At 48.4% G+C, this 11,997-nt stretch overlaps 4 protein-coding genes across 4 annotated transcripts; 2 read left to right on the top strand and 2 right to left on the bottom strand.

Moving 5' to 3' along the window:
- Window positions 1–311: 311 nt before the first annotated feature.
- BDBG_00139 (dynamin GTPase) lies at window positions 312–2,908 on the top strand (the record flags this gene model as incomplete). Its single annotated transcript, XM_002628847.2, has 3 exons — window positions 312–410; window positions 507–2,522; window positions 2,597–2,908. 3 exons carry the CDS (start codon window positions 312–314, stop codon window positions 2,906–2,908), a joined length of 2,427 nt encoding a protein of 808 aa, XP_002628893.1.
- A 1,428-nt stretch (window positions 2,909–4,336) lies between these two features.
- On the top strand, window positions 4,337–5,802 carry BDBG_00138 (glucose-methanol-choline oxidoreductase; the record flags this gene model as incomplete). Its single annotated transcript, XM_031719745.1, has 5 exons — window positions 4,337–4,394; window positions 4,429–4,673; window positions 4,871–5,011; window positions 5,060–5,431; window positions 5,500–5,802. The coding sequence occupies 5 exons, from the start codon at window positions 4,337–4,339 to the stop codon at window positions 5,800–5,802; spliced, it is 1,119 nt and encodes a 372-aa protein (XP_031575621.1).
- A 651-nt stretch (window positions 5,803–6,453) lies between these two features.
- On the bottom strand, window positions 6,454–8,083 carry BDBG_00137 (UPD-GlcNAc transporter; the record flags this gene model as incomplete). Its single annotated transcript, XM_031719744.1, has 4 exons — window positions 6,454–7,538; window positions 7,604–7,620; window positions 7,697–7,722; window positions 7,805–8,083. 4 exons carry the CDS (start codon window positions 8,081–8,083, stop codon window positions 6,454–6,456), a joined length of 1,407 nt encoding a protein of 468 aa, XP_031575620.1.
- A 738-nt stretch (window positions 8,084–8,821) lies between these two features.
- On the bottom strand, window positions 8,822–11,919 carry BDBG_00136 (cell cycle checkpoint protein rad17; the record flags this gene model as incomplete). Its single annotated transcript, XM_031719743.1, has 2 exons — window positions 8,822–10,774; window positions 10,876–11,919. 2 exons carry the CDS (start codon window positions 11,917–11,919, stop codon window positions 8,822–8,824), a joined length of 2,997 nt encoding a protein of 998 aa, XP_031575619.1.
- Between the last annotated feature and the right edge of the window lie 78 nt (window positions 11,920–11,997).

Below are 11,997 nucleotides of genomic sequence, written 5' to 3'. Positions count from 1 at the left end.
TGGACTGAGAAATTGCAGCAAAAGATCTGAAAACAGGCCGGCAACGCCCTTGACGAGTTGCTTGTAGCGCAACGTCTCTCCTCCGGACCGCCTATCCCCCGTTTATGACTGCTTGAGGACTGAGGTCTTTTAATTTTCTTTCAATCGTTTACCTGCAACAACTGAGTTACCTCCCCGGGTCCCGCCCGATATCCTGACAAATCAAGCTGGCGCCTCGGAACCCCCCCTGGCGATCTAAGTAGCAACATACTCGGTGCAACGAAACGGAACTCTGAGCATAAGTGGTTGGTCCAGACGAAAAAATTTTGAACATGGCGTCTTTGGGCGATGACCTGTTGGTCACGGTCAACAAGCTCCAGGATTTGGTCTTCAACACCATTGGCAACGATTCCCTGGACTTGCCACAGATTGTATGTGCCCCCTTTCCCCCCAGTCATACAGCAATCTCAGGCCATAAACAATGGCCCTTATGGCACCTTTCCATTATTCTGACTGTGATCTTATAGGTTGTTGTTGGCTCACAATCCTCTGGGAAATCTTCTGTGCTGGAAAACATTGTGGGAAGAGACTTTTTGCCTCGGGGAAGCGGCATTGTGACAAGACGACCGTTAATCCTCCAACTGATTAATATCCCCAGCGATCGCGATGATCTCCCCGATAATAGTGAAGTCCATGTTCCCCATACAGCATCCAGTGTCGCTAGGCAGAGGGAGTGGGCAGAGTTCCATCATCAGCCAGGAAGAAAATATGACGACTTTGCACAGGTCAAACAGGAAATTGAGAATGAAACCGCAAGGATAGCGGGAAATAACAAGGGCATAAATCGACAACCTATCAATCTTAAGATCTTCTCGCCGCATGTGCTCAACTTGACTCTCGTGGATCTCCCCGGTTTGACCAAAGTGCCCATCGGGGACCAGCCTTCCGATATTGAGAAGCAGACACGCAATTTGATTTCGGAGTACATCGCGAAACCTAACAGTATTATTTTGGCTGTTTCTCCTGCGAATGTCGACCTTGTGAACTCTGAGGCCTTGAAGCTCGCACGCCATGTCGACCCCATGGGCCGAAGGACTATCGGAATTTTGACGAAGCTGGATCTGATGGACCACGGCACGAATGCTCTGGATATCCTCTCTGGAAGAGTATATCCATTGAAGTTGGGCTTTATTGGAGTGGTCAATCGATCTCAGCAAGATATTCAAAGTGGTAAGTCGTTGGCCGATGCGCTAGCAGCCGAAGCGGACTTTTTCAGACACCATCCAGCCTACCGAAACATTGCTACTCGCTGTGGGACCCAGTTCCTTGCGAAAAGCTTAAACACAACATTGATGTCACATATTCGGGATAGGCTACCTGATATCAAAGCTCGGTTAAATACTTTGATGGGCCAAACCCAGCAGGAATTAGCAAGCTACGGAAATAAACAGTTCAGCGGCAAGGAACACCGGGGTTCGCTGATCCTCCAGCTCATGACCCGATTTGCGTCTTCGTTTATTTCCTCAATTGATGGAACCTCCTCTGAGATTTCTACAAAAGAGCTGTGCGGCGGTGCGCGGATCTACTATATTTTCAATTCTGTCTTCGGGAACTCCTTGGAGACGATTGACCCAACCCATAACCTTTCCGCCCTCGATATCCGAACAGCTATCCGTAACTCTACAGGTCCTCGACCTAGTCTTTTCGTCCCCGAAATGGCCTTTGATTTACTTGTTAAACCTCAGATCAAGCTTCTAGAAATCCCTAGCCAAAGATGTGTCGAACTCGTTTATGAGGAACTTATCAAAATATGCCACACCTGCGGTTCAACTGAGCTATCCCGATTTCCCCGCCTGCAAGCGAAGCTCATTGAGGTCGTGTCTGATCTCCTGAGAGAGCGACTTGGCCCTTGCTCTGCCTACGTTGAATCACTCATTTCTATTCAGCGTGCATATATTAATACTAACCACCCCAATTTCCTTGGTGCAGCTTCTGCCATGTCATCCGTGATCCAGAACAAGCAAGAACAAGAGAGAAAAGCCGCTGTGGCTGAAGACCGACGGAAACGAGAACGACGACGGATGAAGGAAATCGGGGCTGTTAACGGAATAGCAAACCCAGACGGCGAAGATGAGCAAGATGCTGATGATAAGACGCAGAATATACCAATCCGGGGCCAGAAGGCTCATAGAAGCAGATCACCACATGTCGGTCGTGCGCTAGAAAATGGCCATTCCGCCATCGCTGCCACGCTAAACGGACCTCAGTCCTCCTCGTCTGGTTTTGGAACCCAATCAGCTGGAACAGCCAGAGATTCATTTCTCAATTACTTCTTTGGCAAAGAGGGTGGTTTACCGAGCCAGGGGCAGCTACCCCAGCCGTCATCAGGACCCCCGCGCCATGTCAGCCATTCCACCGAGCCCAGCTTCAGTCAAAGTTTCCGACGCAATGAAGTGAAATCGCCCACCCCCACTCAATACCCACAAGATAATAATGAATATCAGGTATCGGTATCGTCGGAATATGGCGAACCCGCATTCCCAGTAAGCTATCATCCTGTAAAACCTCGCCAAAAGGTTAAGTCAGAAGTAATAAATAAAACTAACACTCCCTCAAGAATGATAACGTAGAACCGGCGCTCACAGACCGTGAGGCTCTCGAAACGGAATTAATCCGCCGGTTAATTTCCTCCTACTTCAACATTGTGCGCGAAACCATTGCCGATCAGGTGCCCAAGGCGATCATGCACCTTCTCGTCAACCACAGCAAAGAAGTGGTCCAGAACAGACTCGTCAGTGAACTGTATAAAGAAGACCTGTTCCCTGAGCTTCTATATGAGGACGACGGCATCAAAGCGGAACGCGAGAAGTGCGAAAAACTGTTGGGCACGTATAGAGAAGCTGCGAAAATAGTTGGTGAAGTCTTGTAGAAATGTTACCTCCTTATTTTTTTATGGTTGATATAACTAGAGGTTATTTGATACATGTATCGCATGCGGTTTTTCATTGTACTTTTTTATGTATACAAATTTCGCTTTTTCATGTTGTTCTCTATCCATGACCTACTGTATCCCCTTCTCCTTGCGTATTTTTCATGTCATTTGTCTCGTAACACACAATTTTCATCTCTTCCCTTCTTTTTTGGCCTCGTCGTTCCCCCCCCTTTTTTTTTCTTATATTCAGCTCGGCTTAGTTGGCCACAGATGCATGCCCCAGTTGGTTGGTTGAAAGAGAGGCGAACCGGTCAGCCCAGCATATAACGCAAAGAACACAGCATCATCTATTATCGACACATCAGCTTTTAGAGAAACCGTTCGTTCAGGCTCCACTGAGTACTGCACCAACCGGAACATGATGCAGAATTTTACCACCAAAAAGTGGTTAGGTGTAGATGAGGTAGGACGAGAATGTTGGTGGCTTGGGTTTGGTTACAGTTGTTCTTATATCCTTTTTTTCCTTTTCTCATTTGGCTGTCTTTTAATGTATGTTTATAGTAAATCTGACGTTGAATGAAAGGTTGGTAAGGTTTGGGCAGAGGACGTTTCCCTGATCTAACTATCAGCGACTTGAAAGTCATTAAGGTTCGGTTTCCCTGGCACAGTCCAATGTAGGGCTAACCAACTTTCAAAGTTCCAGCATCAGCCCGCTATTGTTCGGTCATACCCGTTGTCTTCTTCTTCATCTCCTCCTCACCTAACAGTTTCACAACCGGGATGTTTGGGTGTTCGCTTGCTCATTCCATGCCAAATGCAGGGTGCCACAGTCCCATATGGGCTAGACAAGCGGGGTTATCATTCGAGGGGCTTTACTCTCAAAGTCGGAACAGACTCGGCAATTGGCTCTTGAGATAATGCAACTGCAGCTTCAAGAACGGAACAGATTCTAGTTCTGTGGCGTTCGCGGAACAGACGCTGTTTGTTTTTGAGCAAGTTCAGATCATCGGCTTGTTGGGAACTATCTGACCATGCATTATACCGTCCGATTGTCTACTTGAGGCCTGCCTCCTATTCCCTCATCCTGTCTACCACGCGGATTCCCACCACAGCTGACTACGGCATTGCATTGTGGGTGGTGGTACTGCTGGCCCAGTCCTGGCAGCAAGGCTCTCAGAGGATCCAGACACAATCGTCGTTGTTCTCGAGGCGGAAATCAGTCATCTGGAGAACCCCAGGGCGAAAATTCCGGCTCTCTGGAAGACATTGTTTGGAACAGATGCGGATTGAGCATTTTCTATAGTACCCCAAGTGTGCTTTCCAACCAACCATCCCTCCCGCAATCACACTCCTTGGGAGGATCGCTGATACTCCATGGAATAGCCAACGCTTGCTGGCAGGACCATCCGTGTAGCTCAAGGCAAAATGTTGGGTGGTTCCTCTGCCATCAACGGACAGGCCTTCGTTTCAGCATCAAAAGGGGGTGATTGATGCATGGTCCAATCTCGGAAACAAAGGTTGGACTTGGGAAAATGTCCAGCCATATTACAGGAAATCATATACCCTCAATCTTCCTGATGAAGAGACGCGCGAGCACCTGGGATTGAAGTGGGTTGGCCCGTCCGTCCACGGCTTTGGCTTTTCGGGACCTATCCAGGCCTCCTTCCCCGGGGAGGTGCAAAACCCACTTGTGAAGGCATGGGTAGATATATCCAAGAATATTGGCTACGAAGCTACGGCCGATCCGTACTCGGGAGCTTCGGTAAGTGGATTTAGCAGTCTTGCTGCTGTCGATCCTCAAACCAAAACTAGGAGCTATGCTGCGAATACATATGGCATTACTGCAATGTAACGTCCAGGGGTACATTTTGCGACCGATGCCTTCACCAAGAAGGTGCTATTAGAAGGGACCAAACCAAATATCAGAGTGACTGGTTCGATGTCGATGTTTAAGGCCAGCTTATCACGATCAACGCAAACAAAGAAGTCGTCATCACTGCTGGAGTATTGAACACCCCCAAACTACTGGAACTTTCCGTAATTGGAAGCGAGGAAATCCTGCAAAAATATAATATCCCCGTGGTTATTCATAACCCAAACGTCGGCGAAAGTCTGCAAGATCACTTGATGAGCGGAATAAGTTTTTAGGTTATCGATGGCGTTGTTCCTGGAGATCCACTGCTACGACAAGAACCTGAAGCCATTCAGCCCGCGATGCAAATGTATTCTGAACACGAACCCGGCCCAATGACTATCGGAGGTGTACAATCAAATGCCCTAATGCCAATTCTCGAATTTACGGGTGCAGACGGCCAGAAAGCGCAGAAAAAGTTTTTCGATCAGTTCCTATCCACAGAACCAGCTACTTCCTTCCAGTCCGTCATCCGTGGCATCTTCGAAACTCACAACGAGGCTACATGCGACATGTTCACGTTCCTTGCCCAAGCCAACCTTCATCAAACTAACACAAGCTACCACGTGGGTCCTAGCTCCTCCCCGGAAAACTATCTCAGTTTAGGAGTGAGTCATGCAAAACATCCCCTTCTCCCGGCCATGTACACATTTCCTCCGCCAATCCCAACGACAAGCAAACAATTGACCCCCGTTACTTCTCCCATCCACTAGATATCGAAATCCTGGCCCGCAATTTGCTTGAACTAGAGCGCTTGCACCAGAATGAAGCACTCGCCAAATATTTCAAAATGTCAGATGGAAGACGGAACCACCTAGACTCTTTTCTTACTGATCTGGAATTGGCTAAGAAGTACTTCCGCGATACGGTAACGACGTCGCATCACTTTGCAGGCACTGCTACAATGCTTCCTGAGGACAAGGGGGGTGTCGTTAGTGCGAAGCTGGTCGTTCATGGAACGGTTAATCTGCGTGTGTGACGCAAGTATTTTCCCAATCATTCCACCGGCCAATCGTACGGCGACCGTGTATGCAGTAGCTGAGAGGGCTGCCGATATTATCAAAGCGGATGCCTAGGTACCTTTTCTGTCACTCCAGGTAGATGCGTTCACCTAACGTTTAAACTATTTTTTTGAGAAAGAGAGAGAGAGAGAGACAGAGCACTGTATTTGGGCTCAAGTTGGTACTTCTTCGTCTTGGATGGGAATTGTTAAGGGCTTTCCTATTATCACAAATATTATTTGACTCGAGCCAATGTAGGCATATCATACAATTATTTCCTTAATATTAAGACTATTATAATGCTTGATAGCTGACTTGCGCTCTCAATGTCAGGACGTGGGGTGGGTAACGAGGTCTATCAGAACTTGTCAAATTGGCAAGCATGTAAAACGGCATGGGTAAAAGTGCTATATCAAGAAGCCGGAAATGTTCAACATTTAAAAGATAGGTTATAACCCAGGAAACATAGTGTAGAACATCCTCCCCCCCCCCCCCAAAAAAAAAAAAGAGAGAAAGAAAAAAGAAAGAAAGAAAGAACGGCCGAAGCAACGATATCCCACTACTCTAAATAGTCGTAGTCCAAAAGAGCCAATAAATCAAAACCTGGTAAACTCATACGTATGTATATCTCACTGCGTCTTCCTCTTTACGTTCGCCTCGCGCCGCAATCTCGCCCCTTCATACCCATACAGGCCCCCACCAGCAAACACCAGCACCGCGCCTACTAGTACTCCTGCTACAAGTACATTCCCAAACACGTACACAGATAGAATTAACGAGACAAGTTTGCGGATATTCAGCACCACGGTCACTGTCAGAGAAGACGACTTTGCAGAGAGAAGGTGCACACCGCGGATGCAGACATATTGCGTTAGTCCGTTAAGGATTAGATATACTACCTTTATAGGTGTTTGCGAAAGGAGCCGGAAAATAAGGGACTGATCGGGGAGGGTTTGGAGGTAAGAAACTGCGGGGTTTAGAAGACTTCGCGCAGACAGGAAGGATAGAGTAGTAGCTGTTGTCGTCGAAGGGAACTGTTTGAGGTCGCTGGATGTAGTGTTTGCGAGCATGGACGTTGACGAGAGGGAAGTGCGGACGGATGTAGAGGCGAATAATGCTCTCAACTGTGATACGAGATTTGGATAGTACGGGATGAAAAATGGGAGGGAAATAGCATGGGCATAGAAGAGCGATTCGCGCCAGTTGTTGCGGCCGTAAGTCTCGAACAGGCGGTCTGCGTAGACGCCCTGAAAAGCTCCAAGGACCATTGCCAGCCCAAGCATTGTAAATCCAGCTAATGAGCTAAGCATTGAAGGACCATCATCCTTCCCAGAGCTGAGTCCGATATCTAGAGATTTACCCTTCGCACTGGCATCTGCCAACGCGGCGCCGACCACACCAACTGTAAGCAGTACTACTGCTAGAATCTGAGTCCGTGTGTAACTCTTGGAATTGTATAGATGGCCGATTATCATCGATGCCACCGGGCCTCCGCTCCGAATTATGATGTGAAGCGGCACTGAGATCTCGAAGGCGAAGGCAGCATTATTGAGGACATTTACGGAGAGGAAGTACGCTGTATATATCACCCATGATCTTAGAGGGACTGCCCGAGGCGCAAGGAAGAATGAACGGGGTCCGGCGGTAATCGAGAAGACATTGGGAAGGGTGAAGAGCGCGGTAAAAACAAATTGTGTGAAAGTTATCAGCACTCCTAAAATGTGGTAACTGTTAGATAATTGCTCCGTATATAGTCTACTGGAAGCAATGCTGCCTTACCAGATGCTGGGTGGTCTCTGTATCGAAAGATTTTGCGTTAGCAAAGCCATATCGCGCATAACAAAGACACCCCGTCCGCACGGCAAAACTCACTTGATAATAGCCTCTAGAGCAAATACCTGTTCCCGAATCCCTTATTAGCATTTGCTTATAATAGCAAAACAGAGAAACTCCGGGAAATATCAAACAATAGCAACTAACGTTCGAACAACACCCGCCAAATATCAGGGACATCATGATTCCAATATTCAACCATGCGGGGATAGTCGTCTGAACAACCGCCGCTGTAATGTCATAGCTCCCATTCTTCGCATCCTCGCTCTCGGACTCTCTCCGTGTGGCCCTATTTTTGTTATCTCCATAATCTTTTAGCACAACATTGCGCGACCTCAGGACCGCGCCATTCGCTGAATTCCGAGTGCCAGTCGCATTGCCACTCAGCCGTTGCGGCTTCGAAGGATCTTGTAATGAGTCAGCCATGGGCTGGTCTATATTTTCGCGTGTACGGTTTAATTGGCCTATCTACTGGAGATTGGAAAGAGTCAGCGTTCATTGAGCAAGTAGTGGGAGTTCTCGCAGCCGTTGTGAATATTGAGATACCGGCAACTAACATTCTCAAACACGATAACCCAGCCGTGATGTTCGTCCGACGACCCCCTGGGTACCAATCGGGGGCACTAGCGTAGCTGTCAGGGCATTGTTGGGGAATTTTTGCTCTGTTAAGCGTTTTTGGCGCTGGGATCTTGTGGTTGATTTATTCCGTAGAATGTCCGCAGTTGCAGTGTGTTTTGGTACGAGAGGCTAAATATATAAATAACTATAACCACCACGGTTGCAGCTACAACAAAAGATCAGAACAACTCCTATCAATGGTAAATTACTATGTACAATCAATTTATATCCCTCGGGTATTTTGAACGCTGGCTGAACGTTAAAAATAATCTAGAATGTGACCCCGTAATTTGATTTGGATACACCGCTGTCCGTCCATACCTCTCCGTGAGGGGCGCCAGTCAAATAATATCCACGTTAAAATCACTCAATCGGGCTCGCAAGATATAGTATGTGCCGCAAATCCTATCACCAGAATATGACGCCTATTTACCCAGAATGAAATATACTCCCAAGGTGCCTTCCATAACATCAACCATGCCGAATTTTTTTTAAAAATAAATAAATAAATAGATCCGATAAGCAAAACAATCAGACGGAATCAGATCAATCATCCTCGATATCATCGTCGCTAAGAATCAACTTCTCAACAGCATCTTGGACCGGAAGTATGAGTTGGGACCCAAACGACTTGCTCAAAGGCATCTGGCCCAACTTGCTTCCCTGTCTCCGCTTCTGCGGCGAAAACACATCCTTATCCGCAGGGGCACTCCATGGGTCCATCGTAGCACCCCCACCGCACGGGCTATCTTCCAAATCGCCATCGATAAGCTCTTCCTCGCTCTGCCCACCAACTCCACGGAATTGTGTAAGTTTTTCCAACTCCCTACATTCGACTGGGTTTCTGGATATTAGGCTCAAGTACGGTAGACGCTCGAGAAGAACTTCGTCGCGAGAGGTCATTGCTCGAGCCGCCTGCGACGGATACGTAGATGTGTCCGTGGCAGACTCGTGGTTATGGTTGTGATTGGAAGATCCAGGCATCCAGCGATGATTCTTCCACGATTCCACACCGTCTAGTCGTGGGATAGGCGTTCCTGGGGAAAGCCCCATGGTGGGATCCGTGAGCCGACGCATCCACAGGCCCAGCAAGCTGTCTAGTTCTTCTGTTTGCCTCCAAAGTCTCATCGAGGTTGGGAAGAACATCTTATGGGCGTCGCTTGCCCGAGTACCGCGCGGAGCCTTCCTCTTTACAGGGAAAGGCAAAGAGAATAGCAATCCCCGTACAGCCACTTGAAAACTGATTTCATCTTGGCGGAGCATGTCGATGCTAGAGCCATACCCTTGGAAGGAGGAACGCGCCGAGCCAGCTCCACCTCGACTTGTCTGCACGTTGTGAAATCGACGTCCAGGCCCCAAAATGTCCGTTTCGGATAGGTTTGAAATGCACTTTTCAAAGTGCTCAGCGAATGCGGGGCCGGTGCAAGATAATAAATAGTTTTCGTGCAGGGCTGAAATAAATGTTTCGAGGTCTGTTCCGGTCTCATTGATCAAATCATCGATTGAAACTAGGGAAGCCTTCGGTCGGGCATGATGCTGCAGATGTCGTGGAGGCTGAGGAAGCTTAGCGTTCACCCGTTGCGAAATCATAGGATCTTCACGTTTATTGTACACCACCTTACCCACCGCGTGGAAGATGCCCAGGCTCGCTTCCCTTTGAGTGACCATTTCCATTGACTCTTTTTCCATAGTCGTAAGAGGAATACCCCCGTTACTAGACCTCTTCATCCGACCGGCAACAGTCCCGCTCCATCCTGCATCGTCATCACCTCGCAAACACATAAACTCCAACGCGGAAATCGCACATCTTATATCCCCCATGTCTGTGAATGCCTTTAGAACCTCGGGTCCGGGGATTCGCCTTCTCTTTGATCGACGAGCTTCCTTTTTCAGAACTAGGTCGATCGCTTTCGCCATGAAGGTCGGCGCTATCCTGTTAAAATCGACAATGCTCACTCTATGATGGTTTGAAAGTTCAGGGCCCAGCAACCTATGTACCGTAAAGCTGTCAGAGGAAATACCTCCGGAGCCCAGCATAGTTTCTGAGACGATTATAATCAGAGGCGTGCTTGATATCGTAGTATCCTGACTGAGTTTGCTGTAGAGCGATTGCCGAGGAGCGGATGTCGCCAAATAACTCTGTATAGCGTGTCTGAACGCTCGCAAACCGGATGAACCTTGGCTCAAGGAACTCGGGAACTCTTCAACGAGGACCGCACGTCTCTTTTCCCCAGTACTAGAATTGAAGTAATCCGCCTCCCCATTTGCTACAAGCAGCTGCGGCTCGTGTCCATCACCGCTCAAAGAAAGGCTCCCAAATTTATCGCTTCTTCCAAGAAAATCTTCGAATTGTGCCCCCATGGATACATATCCTTGAGACGAATACTCAGAGCCTAAGGGATTTTTCCACTCTACTATCTCAAACCCAAGGGCCTTAGAAAGTAGCGATATCGTGGTTGATTTCCCGCTTCCGGCTGGGCCCCTGAGCACAAGAACTCTCTACCCCAGTCAGTATAATTGATGACAAACGTTGGAAAAAACAACATTCATTGGAAGGCAAGCGGGGAAAGGCGAGGTAAATAACAACGGTGGTACTCAACTTGTTTGCTCTTCCCACCGAACACATCTACCAACCACCTTTGCACATCCGAAACCTTTCTTTTATTAACCACCAACTCATCGAGATTTGCTGGCGCATACTCCTCCGCCCATGACCGCATTCCCTGCGCGGCCAATTTAGTAGATGAATGTAACTCGCAGGCCCAACCTAGTTCATCTCCATTCACACTCGTAGTCCCAGATCCAGCTGCAGAACTCCCAGGCAGTAAAAATCGCTTCCCAGGCCTGCTCGTAAGCTTCGCTTTGTTTATCTGCTGCGCAACCTTCATATCTTTCACTTTCCTCCGATCCAGCGGCGAACCTGCCTTGTTGTTATCCCCCTGCGCCAGTTCCGCACTACCACTACTGAGAACATGCCTCGTAAATAACTCATCATAGGAATCATCCTCAATGAGATCCTCAATTTCCTCCTCTTCATCATCCTCAATTTCTTCCACCATATCTGTTTCCTCGGTAATACTACTCCCCACGCCCGCACCCAGGCCCACGCTATCCTTCTTGCAACTCCACCTCTCCTCCTCCGTGGCTCTTGCAAAAAATGAATGTAAAGATTTCGAAGGTTCTTCTGAGAGCCTATGGGCTTTCTTCCCCCTCTTCTTCTCAGGTGATGAGCCGGGCGTTGTCTGTAAGGAGCGTGGCTGACTCAGTTTCTTCTGCGGCGAGCTTGATAGCTTCTGGGTTCGTTTCTGGGTTCGTTTCGGCGTTTTGGACAAACGTGAAGGGAGTGTAGTCGTACTCAACTTGGTAGTAGAGGCAGCTGTAGCCGTAGTCGTAGACGCTTCTGTCCTCGGTGTGGACGCAGCAGTCTCTTTTAGCAAGGGTGTGATCTTTCTCTTCATCCCCCGGTTTATGCTCCCGCCCAATTGTATATCACTCTGCGGTCCAGGCTCGACATAATCACTGTCAGCCCTTTTCTCCCCCTCTTCTAGAATCTCACGGTTTTCAATGTTATGATTAGTCCCTTCGTCGTCCGAAGAGAGGACTACAAGCCTCCGCTGACGTTTTGACGCTCGGCGGGCGGACATGGCGACGGCGCGAGCGAGTAATGGCGGTGGGCTTGTTGCCAATTGGACCCTGCGATCATGGTTAAGCAATTGGGTGCT

The sequence above is a fragment of the Blastomyces gilchristii genome (assembly GCF_000003855.2).
Source record: "Blastomyces gilchristii SLH14081 genomic scaffold supercont1.1, whole genome shotgun sequence".
Taxonomy (NCBI): Eukaryota; Fungi; Ascomycota; class Eurotiomycetes; order Onygenales; family Ajellomycetaceae; genus Blastomyces; species Blastomyces gilchristii.
The sequence above is the reverse complement of the archived record's forward strand: the minus strand, read 5'-3'. Positions and strand labels throughout refer to the sequence as shown.